Genomic DNA, 18,807 nt, shown 5'->3' on the forward strand with positions numbered 1-18,807 from the left:
ATGTACTTGGGGTATCACGGGCATTGAAGATGAACTTTTATTTTGAAATGGATACAGACTTCCTTGTGTTGTGAGGGGAATGTGATCCAGAGGTGACTAAGAAAAGACTCAAATGAACAGTATTCATTCAGCCTCTGTGCATGAAAGTATCTACACATCATTACAGTGAATGATCTGCCACTACATCCCATTCTTGATTGTATTTTTTCCATCATGACGTCAGTTTTTTGTGAGGAAACTTTTTTCTACCTAACGTATTTCTAGCTTTGCGTCGTTTATGTGTCGGAGACTGCTGAAGGAAGGTTCGCTAGCAGTTTGTATGTAAAGGATTAATTTATACTTTTTTCATAGAGAAATCATGAGACAACCACTGACGTGCAGAAAACTTTGTAATGTTTACCACTTAACGTCTAGCATTTCAGGGCATCACAGGTCAAGGCGCCTTTCTTTGATGTGTGTTTTCTTAATGATGAAACATGGGGGGAGGCGAGGGTGGGGGGGTCAGTAACTTAAATGTTCATGGGAACAGAATCCAATATTTGTCTTCTCCTCTCAGTTTGTACATAGGATGTGTTCATTGAAATTTATGTACAGTCGTTTTGTAATAAACAGCTCATTGAAACAATGAACAGACGTGTGTGTTTTGTGTGTCGTAAAGCGTAAAAAGTCGAGTTTATGCAAAATAAATATCATGCATCTGAAAATAAATAAAAAAAGATTTTAAAATATGTGCGTATGCATCATAGGTATGTAACATTACTTCTGTGTATGTGTGTTACTGAAACATCACATCTGTGGCTCCATGTTGGACATTTGTACAGACGTGTGCACAGTGGAGGCTAAATTGTCAATAGTCACATGCCGGCCATTTTCCTTTTGACAGGGTGGGAAACTCAGATGCTGAGAAATGTTACGCTGCTGTGTTCCAGGTTGGAAGTTGTCTAAATGTAGGGAATCTGATAAACTGTTGTCAACGAACCAATTACCAGATGATCATAAACTGTAAAGATCATAGAACATGGGGACGTCTGGCCATATTTCAAGGTTAAACAACAAACCTGATAACACGTTAGCTAACGTGAGCATTCATCAACTTCCAAGCTAACATTATGGTTTGATTACATCCAGTGTGTTAAATAAATGAGTCCAAGACATGCGTTCATATTTTAGAATGTGCCTTTCCTATCGTATCGTGTAACTACCACAGTATTGGTTACATGCTAACGTTAGCTGATGTTGTTTTACCTTGAAATACAGTCAGTGTCCCTCCAGATTTTCACAATCCGTCATCTTCACAGTTGCTGATCAATATGAAGTAGTGATGTAGTGAAATGATTGCTATTTGTCACATTTTCTACATTTAAAACGACTTGCAACCTGGAAAAAAGCAGTATGACGTTTGAGCTTCCTGCCCTGAGAGTGATGTCAGAGGAAAATGGCCACCGTGTGAATATGATCTATGGGCAAAAATCCAGGCTAGTTGAAGTCCAACCTGAAACACAGGAGGAAGCAAAGATGTGTCTCAAACTTGTGAGTGTCCAGGAGGAGGAGGAGGGATGAAGTTAGGTGGAGGCTCATCTGAATAGTCTTCAACACGGCTGTTGGCTGTAAAGACAGTCAAATGAGAATTACACTCAGAGGTGGGTTAAAGGGTTTAAACATGCAGTATTTTAGCCACATTAAAACCTAAATTGTTAAAAGTTCCTGCTGTCCGACGATATGCTGTCATTGTTCAAGAGCAGCTGTAGTCTGACCTTCAGGTGTAATGGTGCTCATACAGTTTTTTTTTCCTAAGGACCAACTCTGTTCTAATGTGCAGACTTACCTTTGTGTAGAGTTTCCCAAGTGGAGGCTCTCTTCACTGCAGCCTGGTAGTTCTGATACAGGACAGTCCCATACTGAACACAGACAAGGACACACACTTGCAATTAAATGTCTATATGAGCTAATTTTATCAATTAAATTCTTAAATTTAAAGCTGAATTCCAATTCTTATTTAACTGCTCACATTAAAGGTCATTCATTGGTCGTAATGGAATATAATATTCCAAAATGATGTCTTATTAGTGTATAAAAACCTCAAACTGCACCGCCATGTTTCTACAGTAGCCCAGAACAGACAAACCAAACACCAGCTCTAGAGAGGGCCTTTTGCATTTTTTGTGTTTTAATGGTAAGATGAGACGAGGGGTATTCAGTTGGTTACAGTTTTCAACCTCGCTGCTAGATGCCACTAAATCCTGCAGACCGGACCTTTGAAGTGATTTGTGTTACAGACGGTTAAATCTCACCTTGGCTATTCTGATGGAGTTGAGCCACAGCAACAGTGTGTGTTCATCGTCACAGCACAGGAACTTGACGTAGTGCGACTCCTTCTGGATGCTGGGATGCTGCAGAGAAAGCAGTCATGTTGAAGGGACACTCCCATGATTCAGCAGTGCACTGCAATTAAGTTCAGGGACTTAAGAGAGGCATATTAAAAAGGGAGGGTGAAAAAATATATTAATTGTAGTACGTAGTGTGGGTCAAGCTCCAGAAGCACTGCCTCCTACTCTTCCCATAATGCAACTCAGTAGTGTCTGCTGGCGGACCCTGCCACCCGTCTTCTCCACAGGCCCCAGGCTATCCTCTATAAATGTGTAGTCTCCAAATCTCACGCTGAGATAACCCTGATGGCATCATTATGACATCATGAGGGTTATTTTCTCAGACCCACAAACTGGTGGAGTGAATATTTTTAATATTTCTTATTTATTTTATTCTCTTATTCTAACACTAAGTAAATAAAAAAACTTATGAAGGCTGTATCTCTGTTCTGTTTGTGTATTTGTAGTACACAAAACATCCAGCAGAGGGCAGCTCATACCAGGCTGTCAGTGCACTGTGGACCAGGAAGCATGAAGAACACAGCTGTTAGATCAGGACCACACATTTGTTTTTCACTGGGACTCTGGCTGTGTCTTGATCAAGTTATTTTAATTAAAAACAAACAGGCAATAACTGAAAATACTTGATGTGGCTGTGATTGTTTGTATTAGCGGAAGAAAAAAAAACACATCACAGTTACTGTTTTCTGACAACATTTTAACACAAATATCTGAACTTTCTACGTCTTACAACAGGCTTGTTGCTTCCCTCTGAGCGTAAACATATTCAAGGGACGTCAATTCAACGTCTTTGCCGATGTTGAGAAGACCAACACTGGAGAGCCAGAATAAGTTCTCTGACCTCTTTTTCAGATGTCTACGTTACATCTAAACTTTTTACAGTGTAAATTTAGACATCTTTTCAATTTCAGTCGCAGACGTCTTAAGAACGTCTTCTTCAGCTAAAACTCCTCCTCAGCGGCCTGCGTGAGGCACGCGCTTTACCAGGCGAGCTTTTCATCAGCTTTATTAACTGCCATGTTTTGGTCGTCCAACCTTCATCAGGTTGGCGAATGGACTGGTAAAACTGAGAAAGTAAGAAAACCCAGACAGAGGGCCGCAGGGAGACACTAACATGCCTTTTCTCCCCATTCGAGTCTCCATCTGACAGGTTGAAATCAGTGTTGTGAAGTTGGGAAGGCGGCGTGCGATGACACGAAACAAAAATAATCCACCATTCCGCTCAAATGCATTAAAACTAAACCCACTGAGCATAAACATATTCTACGTCTTTGCAGATGTTGAAAAGACATCCAGTGGAGAGCCAGAGGGACGTCTCTTTTTTTAAAAATGAAAGTTTTTACAATCGAACCTTGGATGAATGAGTCTGAGTGAGGCTGTTTAACGTCCTGCGACTCATTCTGAGTCTGAGTACAGAATGTGTGTACTTTTGCCACCTTTGGTTACTACAGTAACCACCAGCAGCAGCAGCCTACAGGTTGTTCTAAATTAAAATGTTTTTTTGAGGTAAGCGTCACCAGACGGCTGCATCATCTGTGTTGACCTGATCATGTGTGGTATGTGTGGTGTTGAAGTACAGAAAAGTCCCTCAAAAGCTCAAAACAGCTTTATTTAAACACACACACGAGCTGAGACATCTCTGACAGGACTGTGTAAAGACCACTTGTCAGAAAGAAAAATCTGGTTTCAGTAATTCCTTCAGTTGTCTACACTCACAACCTGTTCTGCTGATTCTGATTTATTGTTTCAGACTTCAGCCTGCCTTCAGTTTTCTCTCTTCTCCTCTCAAACCAGAACCATTCAGTCCAGTGAAACAGCTGCTAATTTTGTAATATTTACGCAGATTTTGAGATGCAGATTTAAGAACAGGGGGAAATCCTTCAACTGATCCTTTGAGCGGTTTAATAATCCATAAAAGAAACGTGCACATTACATAAACTGACCTCATCAAACCTTGTGGTTAGTTTGTTGAGCTTACCTTCAGCACGAAGCAGAAGTCTGTGGGCGCTCTGTATTTCTGTCTGTAGCTGTTGGTGGAGTAGATGCTGACTTTTTCAAAACGGGTGAAGCAGACGAGATCACTGGAGCTCTGCTGGACAGAGGAAAAAACAAAGACGGGTGGAAATCTTATAATGTAGGACGTATTTATTGCTTAATGCAAGACTGGACTAACTCAGGGGCTCATATATGATAACACGTCAAGTATCTTGTAAATGTGTCTACGATGTTTGACAGGAATAGTGAAAATATATAGAGTTAGCATAAATCAGAGTCGTCTAAACGTCTAAAGTGTATCATGGTGTAGAGGAAATCCATGTTCTCAGTCTGTTATTGTATGCTAGGTATTAAAAATGAAGACGCTTCAAATAAAACGATTCAATGTGAGGCCACTGTTCTTTATTCCACATTCAAAGACAGTCAAGATTCAAGCTCCATGTCAGCGAAAATATGTTTTTCTCTTGAAAGCACTTCGACATTCCTTTTGTTTTGATCGTAAGCAGAAACACATCATGTTTGCACACTCAACCGCTCCGACAAAGATGCTGTTGTTCACAGTGAGCACGACGAAGCGGAGGTGACTGTCGTTCTTCTCTTTTTCTTTTTCTACTATCTGATCATCACAGCTTCATGATTCTTACAGGTTACAGGTCGGTGTCACACCGCTGTGGGACATCAGTTGTGCTTTTCTCTGTCTGATTTTGTCCATTTCTCTTTCCCCCGGCCTGATGCGCTTCTGTATCTTTTCCAGATCTTCCTCTGCTTCATGTGTCCTTGGCCTCAGATGATTCCTGCAGCTCTCTCCTGTTTGCCATTTGCACATCTGCCTCGCATAGTTTCCCCGACATCTATTCCTCCCTCTTGGATGATTTTTAAAAAAAAGTTAGCCTACATGGGCGACATTTTTTCTGCGCTGCTCTAAGTGACAGCACGACATGTTTCTTTTATAGAGCAGCGAGGGCTTGATTCACACCATCTGTCTTCATTTCGCCAACTCTTCCTCTTATAAGACATGATAGACTTCACACAGGGAAATCATGTCTCTTTAAGGAACGCTGCCATACCTGTCCCATTTCTTTCATCAGTAAAACTGTTGTTAATGGTTTGCATGAAAAACTTGACAGAATTTGTCAACATAGCAAACGTATAGACACGTATATACACTGGACAGTATGAGAGCAAATAATGTGTTTTTTTAACAGTAAAGTATGTAAACATTTTCTATTAGACACCCAGAATGAAAGTATGAACCTGAAAATGAGCATGATAGCTGGTTAGCTTAGCATAAAGACTGGAGATAGGGGGAATAAGCCTGCCCCAGTCTGTCTAAATGTAAAAAAATATGTTATATTTGTTAGTTGTATCCATAAAACACAGCTTGAGGTTGTATTGGTTGGTTAGTGTGAGACTGTTTCTCTGTTTAAACAGTTTCTGTGGGTGTTAAAATTCAAAGTGTGAGTTTAAACAGCTCACAGCTTGAAGTGACAGTGAGTAAGATGCAACTTAAGTGGGTTCTCTTTTTTTCTCATGTTCATGGTGCCAAAAATCACCTCATGAAATGTAACCATTACACATTGTTTACTAGTTTCACTGTCCTGACAACAGCCTACCGCAATTTTCTCCCGGCTGAAGTGTGGGAGGTGGTGTCACCCACACAGGTTGCTAAATGTAATCCCTCACCTTCCTGTTGTCTCCAGAGCAACAATACATGAGTATCAACAGTGCACCACACACGTGTTTGCGATTAAAATAAAATGTGCTGTGTTAAGGTTTAATGGTTTAAAAACTAATTTGATCTGCCAAACCTTTGTCTTTCCTTTGGGTACATAGTAGATGCCGGAGGCCCTGAGCAGGAAGTAGCGAGGTTTCCAAACCTTTTTCCCATCTTCCTTCAGGTACAGTGTGCCCTCAAGATCAGGAACAATCAGAGCAGAGCCTCCAAAATGCTCCTGCAGGGTCGGAGGGCAAAGATTGAATGTGCAAAACAGAAATGATCACAGTTTGTAAAGAGTAACTGCTGCTATATTAGCTGGAGAACAATGGGAGTGTTGGTGTTTAGACTGGGATGGGACAGGGCTAGCTGGTTAGCATGCTAACTTATATCTTTTGCAGCCTGATACATAGACGTCAGAATTGTTATTCACATTTTGTCGATGATTTTGTTTTTTGTGTGCCTTTAACTAAAAGTCTTACATATTGCACCTAGGTAACAGTACAACAGCAGTAGGTAAAGTTATTTTAGAGACGGAGTCCGCTAAAACAAAGAGCCCCTTTAAATATCACATACAAAGATTTATAAAGAATCACATTGCCAGTGTTGATTTAACTGAACATCACTGATTACAATACAAATTTAATTTATTGTCATACTTCTTCAGCAGGTACATCTGTAGGTTGTAAAGTGAGAGCGTGGTACGGTGACTGACCTTCAGTAACAGCTGTTTGGCTTGCTCGCTAATCCCACTCAAACATGCTTTCTTCTTTTTCCACATGTAAAATAGCTCCAGGGTGAGAAAAGCATACTTCAAGTTAGTGACTGAGAGTTAATCCATGTAATCAAACTTTGGCTTGAACAAACTGCGATGCACAGCTGCTCGCTCACACTCACCTGAGGGTCTGTGAACATCACATACTTCTGAGGTCTGGACACAAAATAGATTTTGTTTTCGCTGTGGCGAGTCCACGCAGACAGCGGCTCCACTAAACATTCATGGTCCTCAAAGCCTCTTTCTGAAATGACAATGTGGATTTATTCATTTTTAAACACAGGCAGTGTTAGCTAGACTGATTGCATGAACAGTGTGTGTGTGTGCTCATCTCACCGGTCTGCAGCTCGGGGTTGGTCTCACACAGGCTCCAGTCGATGTCGCCGTCACAGTGCGTCTTCTCAAACAGCTTTTCCAAAACCTCTCGCACCGTCTGTCTCTCATCCACCATTATTGTCTTGGAGCTGCCGTCACCCATCAGCACCTTCACTATCAACTACAGGGGAGGCAGAGGGATCAGTTACTTTAATTGTGAAGCTTTGTGGTAAAGAGGGATGCACAAAAAACTGCTGATTTTACCTTCCTCACTTTGGCTTCTTTCAGCTTCTCCAGAGCTAATTTGATTTTGTCAGCCTTTGTCTGGTGTTCACACTGAAAGCATAACATGAAGACAGTTAGAATTTAGTCATGAAATTACAGCTTCATTTTAATGATCATTGACATATTCTGGATTACCATCTGCAGCGCTGCAGGCGGTTCAGCTGTGTTTGCTGGTGTCAGAGGGGCAGCTGCTGGCTCACACTCCTGAGTCTTGGCTGATGTTTGATGATCTGTACCACCGCTGGTCGATTTTGATCCGAGGTCGGCCACCAGAGCATCCAGGTCGTGGTCCTCCAGTTCATTAAGAGACTCTATAAAGAGATTAGGCCTTGAGGTTAGAGAGGGGACCTCGCAGTCACCAATTCAATCCCTGGACTAGCAGGATGAATGCGTTTGGGCTAAATTAGACAGCTCTCTTGCTGAGGCCTTTAACTGCTGCTCAGTAGCCGGCAGATCAGACTGTGGATGATCTGTGAAGCTCTCATTAAAGCTTCACTGCAAAAATAAGTTAAAATAATGTTCACCTGTCATTACAAAGACACAACTCACGGAGGACATGTGAAAGAGACTGTTTTTCTTTTAGCAAGACGAAGTCAAAACAATATTTCAAGGAAAACATGGGGAAGAAATGGAATTTTTACCTGTGTTGCATGCTAGGTAGATGCTAATCAGCTAACAATGTTTCTAACCAACGTAATTTGATGAATTACAACAAAGGTGAGCAATTAGCTCGACGTTTAGTCAGCTCAACATTTCTAATGACAGGAATGACTCCGACTCACCATTATATTTACTTAGCTTATGACTATAAACAGGAAACAACGAGCCCTGCTCTGTCTGAAGGTAACCAGATCTGCCTACTAGCACCTTTAAAGCTAACACATATGTCATTTGTTTGATCCATACAAAAACCTTAGTGAAGAAAACAATACGATTTACAAGGGGCTATGTGTCAGACTATTTTCAGTTTCCAGTCTTAATCCTAAACTAAGCTAAGATAACCGTTAGCTGGCTTTAGCTTCATATATTGTGGTCATGAGACATGAGAGAGATTGTGCCACAACAATCAGCTAATCCTTTATTTACCAAACTGATAATGTCCACCTGGTGTCCAGAGGCTGGCCTGACCTTCTGGCGCAAAGAAAAAGCACTCCCTCCCCATCTCCCCACAGAAGTCTTATCTCCTGAAAGACATGTCTCCTCCGCTTGCATCCGTCTACTTCACACACACACTTCCAGGGCAGTGTGACTCTTTGAATTTGAAGCTTTATCTATCGTTCTGAGACCATCGTGATCTGAGTGACGGTTACCATTTAAGTCTGTGAAGCCAACGGAGAAGGAGCTCTGTCTCTGCAGGGCAGGATCCACATCTGGTGCGTCCGCTGCCTGCGCTAAACTCTGTAATGAAGTAATATGAAGTGATAAATTAACAACATCTCACACCACAGGGGTCACACAACAATAAATGACAGTCGTGTGTTGTGAAAACTTAAATATGACTCACTTTTACACAGAAGTCATGTCCTCGACAGACGCTGCAGTTTGTGGTTCCTGATAACACTTGTCATCAGAGAGCGGCCTCAAAAATCAAAGCCACATGTGTCCTTGAACTCCTCTGAACTGTTGTTTAATTATGTTACACGAGCCTGTTATTTATCAGTGACACTCTTTGTTTCCTTACCCTTTATCATGCTCTGTTTTCAAGCTGTAACTGTAATGGAGAACACATTGCTCTCAGCTCACTGTATGCATTGACGATAAATCATACGTCAGCTCATTAAGAGAAACGAATTTGTCAAAACTGGGATGTTTCGACCTGTCTCTCTTTTTTTTGTTGTTTTTGGAACAAGCCCGGTTCTGAACCTGTGTTCCTATTAAAGTATTTGAGTATCACAAAGAGGAGGGCCCGAAATCCAAATTGCAATATTTTAATCGTTACCATAAGTCTCCAAGAGCACAATCATATTCTGTTTTTAAGCCGGGGCAGGCTGCCAACCTGTACACAAAGTGATGCCTGCCAGCGTGCAGTCAGCTCAACCTTCGTGACCGCGTCTGAAAACACGTGTCGTCATGCTGGAGCTGTCGCTGAAATCACACCTCCGAGCTCCCTGAGTCCAGAATAAAAATCACTCCTCTCTGTCGTCTGGCTCCGAGGCAGGGAATGGACCCAATCAAGGCAAAGAGTGGAATTACTTTAAATCCTTTTGTTTCTCAGACTCGTTGCTTTAATCAGAATGTTTTACTTGCTAACTCTGGGAACAGTCTGTAGGGGTGTTTGACATATAGAGCCTTTGTCTTATACGTCTGATGTAATGTTTAAGATTCCACTCACAGGGCTGCAGCCGTTTAGCAAACATGCAGAAATATGAAATGGACGATAATGAATTAGGCCTCAGGCTGAGGTTGCATCAGTCAGAAGTGTGTAATGTTTTTCTTGGCGAGCCGCTCGTTATATGATGAGCAGCTTATGTGTGCTTAAGGGAATCTGCAGCGATCGCCCGCGGTCCGATCCAGATGCAATGACTTCACATCTCAGCGTCGCCTTACATTTTTTCTGTCTGATGCTCAGTTTCAAAACAAAGACCGCCAGGGGTAATCGGATAATGTCCAGATTAGCGAGGTAAACATCGAGTGATTTGTCAGATTCACTTCTTGTAACCTGCTCCTACTTCAAAAGCACCGTTGGGAACGCTCAGCGAGAGCGCAGCTCATCTGGTCGTGTTTTGAGAAAGAATGCGGCCAAATATGTTTGATATCACGCTGTTATTTTCAGTAACACTTTATTTGAAGGGGTGTGCATAAGACTGACATGACAAGTGTCATTAACATGAAGGAATCTGTAAATATTTAGGATTTGTGTTGCTCAGGTCAAAAACCCCTAACCCCCATTAAGTATATAATATGTTAGCGTTCTGCATTGAAATGTCTATAAAGGACAAGACCTTTGTGGAGAAGTCCACAAGTTTACTCGAGGGATCACGGATCATTTGTGTTTCACATTACAGGCTTTGGGTTTATTCACCGCAAACAGCCAGTTACTTTACTGTACATTATTCACTGTACATAAGCTGGCAGGCAACAACACGCGGAGAGTGTGTATCTTTGTGTTTGCATTCGGGGCAATCACTGAACTCAGCACTCACCAGACACTCTGTAATGTTATGTTCATGAAGTTAAGTAAAATTTCCCCTCGAGCTCCAGTCGGTAGTCAGCGTTACAGTAAATAAACCTCTGCAGACATGACAAAATATCTACAAAAATAATAGCTTTTCCTTCAGCGTCAGCTCTACTTTATGTGTATGATAAATCACAAATATAAGAATGCTACCAGGCTCAACTAAAGGCTAAACTTTGACATGTTCGAATGTGAACATTTAGATCACAGCACTGCTGCACAACTCACCTGAGAGAGGTGATCCATCTCTCCGAGCAGGTGACTGAACATGGCGTCTATGTCGTCCATCTGAGAGTCATAGAAGAAAACATTAGACATTTTAGCAGCAGTACAGGGATTAAACACAAAGTACAAAGTAGATTATAGGAGACTGCAGCAGGAGCATCAGGAACTGAAAAACAAGAGGGGTAGTAGAATTTCAGTTCACATTGAATTCAGTTTCTACCAGTACCTGGTCTTGAAAAGTTTCCCATGCAACAAGCGGAAAATTGTCAAATAAACTCCACTGAGAGGCCTGCAGACAGCCTCCACCACACATTTTTGTGGTATGTGGAGTTACAAACACTCTTGGACACATGCAGGCACATTTACAAAGTTTGGATGTGTCTGTCATAGCTGTGAACAATATACAAAGAGGGCTTAATCACTCAACAGGGGAATAAAAAACAGAAATGCCATCTTTATTTTTGAAAAATATGTTGAAAGTCAGAGCCACGACTCTGCAGAGTGACAGAGCAGCATGTGTGAGGGGCTGAAATGGTTTCCACGTTGCTCCGGTGATGAAGTCATACAAATTGTTTTTATCACCTTCCAGGAAAAAGAAAGGAACCCCATCTTGAACTAGGTGTGGAGTGAGGTGGTTGAAGAATACAGAGCTGCGTTCATTTAACTAAGATACACTGAGCACAATTTGACACCAAATAATCGGTGAATTGTGGACGATATCTCGAGCCACATTATATCGCATTATATGCATTAATAACTGATCGGGCGTCATTGTGATCAAAGATTTTCATCAGGCAGAACTTGGTGGAACTCAGCGTCTGGGTTCGTCCATATGGAGGCGGCACCTTGCCAGCTTTAGGGTCAAAAATACACTTCGCATGTGGAGCGGCTTTAAAAGCAAACCGAAAAATGAGCCGTCTGCTTCTTGCCAACTCCTTGAGACGGCGTGCGGTTATCAGACAGAGGAAACAACAAATGTAGAGGCAGTATTGGTGGGGAGATACTTTAATACAGCAAGTTTTTTTTTATTGTCACCTGACCAGCAGGAAGCAACTCCAATGGTTTCAAAAAGATCTCAGATTGTATGTAAGCTTATGAAAAAAATGACCATACTTCTCACTTGATTTATTACCTCAGGAAACAGTTTCCTGATGAGTTTATGGTCTCAATCTCTATTTTCAAAAGTTTTTCAACACAGCATGATGTTTATTTAGTAACTTATGGTCCCATTTAGAGTAAAATAGATGGCAAAGCAAGGTGTGCTTTAGGGCGTGATTGACAAGTTGCTAGCACCACCTGTTCTCAGGTTCTCAGCTCCACCCTCTTGTCCAAATATGGTCACTTCTGGGCCAAAAAAACAAGAGGGCAATGGCCATAATGCCAAACAGGAGGCTGTAAACTGTAGTCCACAAGGCAATGGGTGACGTCATGGCAGCTTTTATTATTGAGGCTATGATGCAACTATGCTAATATGAATATGACCCATGTCTGAAGTTCATGCATCCAGTTTGTGTTCCTCCATGTGCTAACAGCTTCTCACCGCTGGTGTTTATTATATTTTATGAAATCACATTTTGCATTGTACATGCTGTGTTTTCATTCTTTTCTGCATCTAATTAAGTTGTTGTGTTGTGTTTGAAAGCTTAATCCTGTAATTCATTAACCGTGATCCACTTCACATTTCTTAGTATTCAGCTTGCCTCCTGCTCAGTGGATTCTGGGAAAGGCTCCAACCCCCCCTGCAAAGCTTAAAACAACAAAATCTGTATTCAGGCAGTCAGTTGTGAGCCTATGCGCTTTTAGGCCCGTTAAGACAATCTTCATTATCTGTTTTCTTGTTAAACCTCCACAAACAGATTTTTTGCCCACAAGGTTTCAACACACACTGATATTTTATCTCCAGTTGCCAACAGACATGAAGCAACAAAGCATTCATTTGGCATCGTGTTTCTGGCCACCTGGCAAATGTCCAATATTCAGTCTCCTCTTAGCTGTTTTGGTCTCTGCCAACTCCTTAGATATCTGGTTCTTTAGCTGCTATATACTCCACATATGTTCACCAGATAGTTGTTAAATCTATCTGTTGCCATTTGGTGAGGGGCAGGTAGTGTTTTTTGTTTTATGTTTTTAGGTTTAGGTATTAATTATGTGAATCCATCACGACAAGTCTCACATACATAGTCACTTGATTATGGCAGCTTTAAACATGCCATTTATGGGTTTTTTTGCCCACTTGGGGGCAGCATAAACCATGTGTTGACACAACACCTTTCCAGTTGATAGGGCAAAGTATTTACAGTGAATATCAAGCAGATGCATCAAAACATAATTCATTTGCAGTCATGTTTCTGGTCACCCAAGTAAGGGAATTTACTCTTCTTTGAGCTCTTTTTTGGTCTCCCCCAACTCCTGAGGGAAATATCTGACTCTTTAGCTGCTAAATGCTCAACCATGTTCAGCAGCTATTTTTTTTAACTGAACTAATGTTTATTTTAGTGTTTTTTGGTGGGTGAAAAACAAGTACTTGCTGAGATGGAAAACACTATGAAACCAGTATGAACCAAAACAGTACAGTTGTAAACCAAAACAATTAGCTAAAAAACAATAAAATGCACGTGGTGGCAGCAGAAACCAGCCACGAATCATGTTTCTGGCCAATGTATGAGTGTAATTTACTGTCTTTTAAGCTCCGTTTTGGTCTCCTCCTGCTTTTTAGGGAAATATCTGGACATTTAGCTGCTAAGTGCTTCACTATGTAGCTAGCTGCTAACTGTGTCCGTGTACTGTTTGGTGCTGAGCAGGTAAAGTACAGTGGGTTTATCAGAACTTTTTCACTGCTGCTGAAAACAAATATGAGAGCGGTAAGAGCGAACCAAAACAGTAAAGCTGCCAGCTGTACAATCAAAACAATGAGCTGAAAGAGGCTAAAATGCTCTGTAGAGCTGAGCGAGGTGAAAATTATCCGTGGGTCCGTCGCTACGAGCAACACCTTTCGAATACAGGTAACCAGGTGATTCATTGTTAATATAATATATTGGGTTTTTTTGTTGTTTTGTTTTTACCTATTTCATTACTTTTAATACTTGCTCAGACAATTTCTCAACTAAGACTGATATCATCTTCAACCACAGTTGGATCACACTGTGATAAAGCTGGACATATCTGCTGAGAAAGAGCGAGTAAATTCTTAGAAGTGAACATCAGAGTGAGTCTAAATATTGGACGAGCGCAGCAGACATCTGTTTGGCTCTGTTTATCCTCACGCTGATGTATTCTGTACATTAAAGCTGCAGCTTGAGGTATGCAACGTGCATATACTGTCCCGTATACGGCAACTCGTATGTGGCGTTTGAGGCGTTTATACATTTAGAGCCTCTTTGTTGCTCTCTGTACCATTTGTTCTTCTTCACACACACATATTTATACATAGTGTATATATACACGCAGCCTTATGTGCGTATACACAAACAGAATGACATACACTGCAGAGTCCTGCCGGAGCTGTTCAGTCTAATTCTGTGTTTACGCTGAACAGTAAACAGACCATCCATTAAACTGTAATGAGGTAGAAGGGGAAGAGTGGAGATGATGGTAGCAAACGAAGTATTGTTTCCATATGAAAGTGAGATTTTTGGATCAAGAAAGTGAACTTCACCTTTGCGGCCTCTCAGGACTTCTGCCTCACATATGTGAAAGTCAGTCCTTACTTCTGTTTCTGTAACTCCCGCTCCCATATAAAAGAAACTGAAGTGTCTATCTACTTTCAATATTAATTCCTCGTACTTCTCAGGCATGCACTCATCAAAGCGCGCATTACAAAACCACATTTGTTTATGAATTCCATGCTCTCATCAGGCATGTCAGATTGCTGCTGCCGTCTCCCACTGTGGTCTCACACATCAACAGAACGAGGAACCCGCCAGCAGACAGACTGACAGACAGACGGAGAGGCAGGCTGAGCGGCTGACGAGCCAAAGCCCGGGTACAAAGAGCGATTTATTGAGACTTATATGCATGACGGGGATCAGAAAGCAATGTCTGCTGACAGTAAAACCAACCTGTTTTCTCTTTTCCTGTGGTTGAGAGCTTCTTACTATTTTCTAATTAGTTGCACAACCATCCATTGGCTGCTCTGGGAGGACATGTGTTTGTCCTAAACAAAGATGATGTGGCTGCTCAAGTATTTAACTCTTCAGGAGACTCACAGAAGCAAGAAATATATATATATGTATATTTATCACACAAGATGTTACATAAGCATATTTTTATTTTATTTTATTTTATCACTACACAGCTGACAGACACACTGATATCACTGATAAACTTCTTTAAAACAAACATCCGTTAGTTCTTACCTTTTCTTGTCTCTTTCACGCTCATAAAACACTCGACGGAATGAGGTACCACTTGTACATGTGATACTGTCTCCACTACCTAAGCACATATCATGTGGACTTCCTGTGTAATCAGGAAGTAGAGATATCTGCTTCTCTGCTAAAGCAGAGTGAGGTTTTTCTAATTCTGTTGCATGTCTGCGGCGCTGTGCTGCAGATAATAACCATAATTGCCTCTTCACTTCATTTCTCACAGCCTGACACAGTCATGTCAGAGCCTCGCACAGGTGTTCCTGCCTGATTAGACTTGAGATCAACACTGAGTGGGCACGTACAGAATGTAACTTATGCCTGATTGACAGGTCAATCACTATTCTGTTAGTTTTCTTGATGCATCTCACCTTTGTGATCGAGTACAGGGAGTTTGGTGACATCAACGAAACATAAGGAAAACTAAAAAAGAAAAAGAAAAGACGGCTTAAAGGTGCAAAATGTAAGAATTTTAGTTAAAAACATAAAAAGCAGTCAATAAATGTATCGACAGAATGTGAACGTATATATTTTGATGTTATTACGACTGTATTGTGTTGCAAAGATGTAGTATTGCCTTAAGTTTGCATGCTAACCAGCTAGCCCCGTCCTGGTCCAACGCTCCTGTGCTAGCAGTGTAAATATCAACACTCCCTACATGTACGGCTAATCAAGCTTACTAGCGAACAGCAGCTACATTTATGAACTCGACAGGTGGACCATTCTTACATATTGCACCTTTAAAATGTCTTTCTTTGCTTAAGAAAAACATAACTTTCATATATTTTATCGTAACTGCAATGTAATTCTTTCGCTCCTGTTTATTTATTGTGTTTTAAGCAGTGAAACTTATCTTACCCTCTTTTTATGTTCCTCTTTTTAAATCCTGTGTGTCTTTTTACTTTTGCCTTGTCATTCTGTCTTGTATTAATGCCTTTTAATGTCTGAACTGCTTTGCCATGTTTTTTGGAGTGTGCCCTCCACACAGACCAGGTCTCCTCTAACAAGGTCTAATCAACCAGAGTAACTGGAAACACCTGTGTGAGCTTCCAGGGCCTGTGAATACATGGGTCACTTGAGGTAATGCAGCATTAAACTAAGTAATGACTTACAGGGTTTGATGAGAGGAACCAAATTACTCCAATATAAATGACTTTCTGGTAGTGAAACAGACAGACAGATGGATCTTGATCAAGTGGAAAGTACTGAAAAGGTACTGTTGTAGTAAAATAAAACCAGAGTGTAATGAGAATAACTGGCTCAAATAGTATACGGTTAAAGCAAGCAGCTCTTACTCGGCAACAAAATTATAGAAGACAAAGTTAATTATTGGCAAATATAAAGACATATTTAAAGCAATATTATGTAGAAATGAGCATTTGTGTGATTTGGTGCCCCCCACAGTTTCTGTAACATCACTGCCTCAAATACAATCCCACGTCTGTAAGGTATGTAGGCTGTAGGTATTATTTATTTACTGTAAATAAATAATTACATTAGATGTAAATAAGAAATGCATAGCCAGCCGGTCACTTTATTCTGTAAGAATAACACTCATTAATAAGATTAGATAAAAGTCATGTTATTGATATTTCTTTTCTCTCGTCTTGATTTGCATATGTTTGGTGTTAGTAACAGAAAGTAATCGAGTTACATTACTTTCACATCGCCACCAGCTACATTTTTTAACAAGTAATTAGTAACTGTATCGGAAAGTGACCCTCCTGCCCCTGATTACAAGACACTGCACCATCAAAATGGTTTTGAAACTGTTATTTTGAGGTAATTTTTTATTTATTTTTTGATTACATAATGTTGCTGTAATCAATAACAACAAAGCAGTGCTGTAATAGACATATACACTCAGTTGCCAGTTTATTAGGGACACCTAGAACTGTCAGGGGGGCACAGTTACTAAATGAATAGTAGTACTTTATATTTACTGTGTTGTCAGAAATAAAGTAAATTAAAGATCCAGGTGTATAATGAGGACATGAGTAAGATAGAAGCATATTCAGTTGTTCACTTAGAATTAAAATGATGACCCGCTCACATGAGACTGTGTTCATGTGTCCTTAAAGTGTGAAAACACAGTTGTTTTGGCAGCACATAGAGTGAGATGGTTGTGAGAATAGCGTCACTATGAATAGTGCAGACAGTGAGAGAAATGTGTGAAGGCTGATGGTGTGAAAACAGAAGCACAGACAGACATGAACTTCTAGTCGTTGTGGCCAGTTTGTCTCTCCATCAGCACGGAGTTGATGTCAGTAGGTACATTCAGACTCATGTGTGGTCTGACTTCAGCCTCAGTGAGTAAATTAGTAACTGTGTCTAAGTGCGACCTGGCTATCACCTGCTGCGTATGTGCATGTGTGTGTGCACACATTACAGTAAAATGTCTTTTTTTATAGAAAATTCAAACTCAATATATTCATCATGTGACTGTTTATAAGCATTTCTGAATGATTCATAACAAGCTACTGCAAGAAGGAGAATGGAGGATGTATGTACTGACCTTCAGTGTGTATGTGTGTGTGTGTGTGTGTGTGTGTGTGTGTGAGGGGAAATGACAAGAGAGGGAACTGTAAGTGTTTCTAATGTGGGTTAAAGCTTTAATCAAAGCCATGTGGGGTCCGGGAGGGGAAATGAGAGTGGTAATAAAGAGTAATAAAGTTTACATTCTGCAGGAGAGGCAGTTTTGGCTCCAGCTTTACATATCACAGAGTTGAGTCTTAAAAGTCCTCCTTCTGCACCCTAATCCAGTTCTACAGAAGAGATCAAAGCGTTGATGCCACATAAAGCAGAGATTTAATTCTGACAGGGCTTATTAAAAGCCCATGGTGCTGATCCTGTCATTACAAAGAATGGCTAAAGAAAAGGAAAGACGTCTTTGAATTATATAGTTAAATGCAGAAGAACTCTATAAACTAAATCTCTGAAATTCCCTCGGACCATTTGGAGCTTGTGCATAAAAAAAACGGTTAGAAATGACCCGCCGGAGTGTGAGAATAAAAATAACATTAGAATAGTCCAAATATCTACCACATGCACAGCTTCAATAGGATTGGAGTGACTCGGCAGAGTGGTATGTCCGGGAAAGCTACGGGTTAATTTAAGACTAGGAGCAAAGCCTGTTGCCAATTAGGAGCAGTGAGCGCCACATGTGGGCTAGACGTAGCTATCTCCAGAAGGGGCAAAGGGGGCAGAAACCGCGCTGCGCGCAATGGAGACAAGCTGACTGTCTGTGCAATCACTTCTTCTAGATCAATTGGCAGTTAAGTGTTTGGACAGTTACTAATTTGTGGGATTTTTTTTTCTCTTGAGGGATGATTAAACAGGATCTGCAGGGCTAAAGAACTGGTGCGTAAAAGGACCACCGCTTACTCGTGGCCTGCTTCCATTTTCACCTTTCAGCATTGCAACATGGCACGCATCTCTACCATATTTTTACTCTGTGTAACATCTATACTCAGTGGAGCAGAGAGCGTAGCTGAGCCCTGCCAGGGAACGCGCTGCTTCTCTGGCCAGGACTGGAGAAGACCGTGCGTCGGAGCGCACTGCCAGGGGCGCAC

The 18,807-nt window shown here is 41.0% G+C and overlaps 1 protein-coding gene across 3 annotated transcripts; it reads right to left on the minus strand.

The window, feature by feature from the left end:
* Positions 1 to 3: 3 nt before the first annotated feature.
* On the minus strand, positions 4 to 16,182 carry LOC141016656 (amyloid beta A4 precursor protein-binding family B member 1-interacting protein-like). Of its 3 annotated transcripts, none has more exons than XM_073491153.1 (13): positions 16,094 to 16,182; positions 10,875 to 10,934; positions 8,782 to 8,869; positions 7,607 to 7,782; positions 7,451 to 7,522; positions 7,208 to 7,367; positions 6,994 to 7,115; positions 6,812 to 6,886; positions 6,191 to 6,334; positions 4,366 to 4,476; positions 2,292 to 2,390; positions 1,826 to 1,898; positions 4 to 1,605 (listed from the first exon to the last, which is right to left on the minus strand). In XM_073491153.1, the coding sequence occupies exons 2-13, from the start codon at positions 10,932 to 10,934 to the stop codon at positions 1,523 to 1,525; spliced, it is 1,263 nt and encodes a 420-aa protein (XP_073347254.1). In that variant the 5' UTR covers positions 16,094 to 16,182; the 3' UTR covers positions 4 to 1,522. The 3 variants fall into 3 exon arrangements, with proteins under 3 accessions (XP_073347254.1, XP_073347252.1, XP_073347253.1); XM_073491151.1 differs by having other exon boundaries at positions 4,366 to 4,479; XM_073491152.1 differs by lacking the exon at positions 16,094 to 16,182 and adding an exon at positions 15,227 to 15,268 and having other exon boundaries at positions 4,366 to 4,479.
* Positions 16,183 to 18,807: the final 2,625 nt, after the last annotated feature.

Source organism: Pagrus major, chromosome 21, assembly GCF_040436345.1.
Source record: "Pagrus major chromosome 21, Pma_NU_1.0".
Taxonomy (NCBI): domain Eukaryota; kingdom Metazoa; phylum Chordata; class Actinopteri; order Spariformes; family Sparidae; genus Pagrus; species Pagrus major.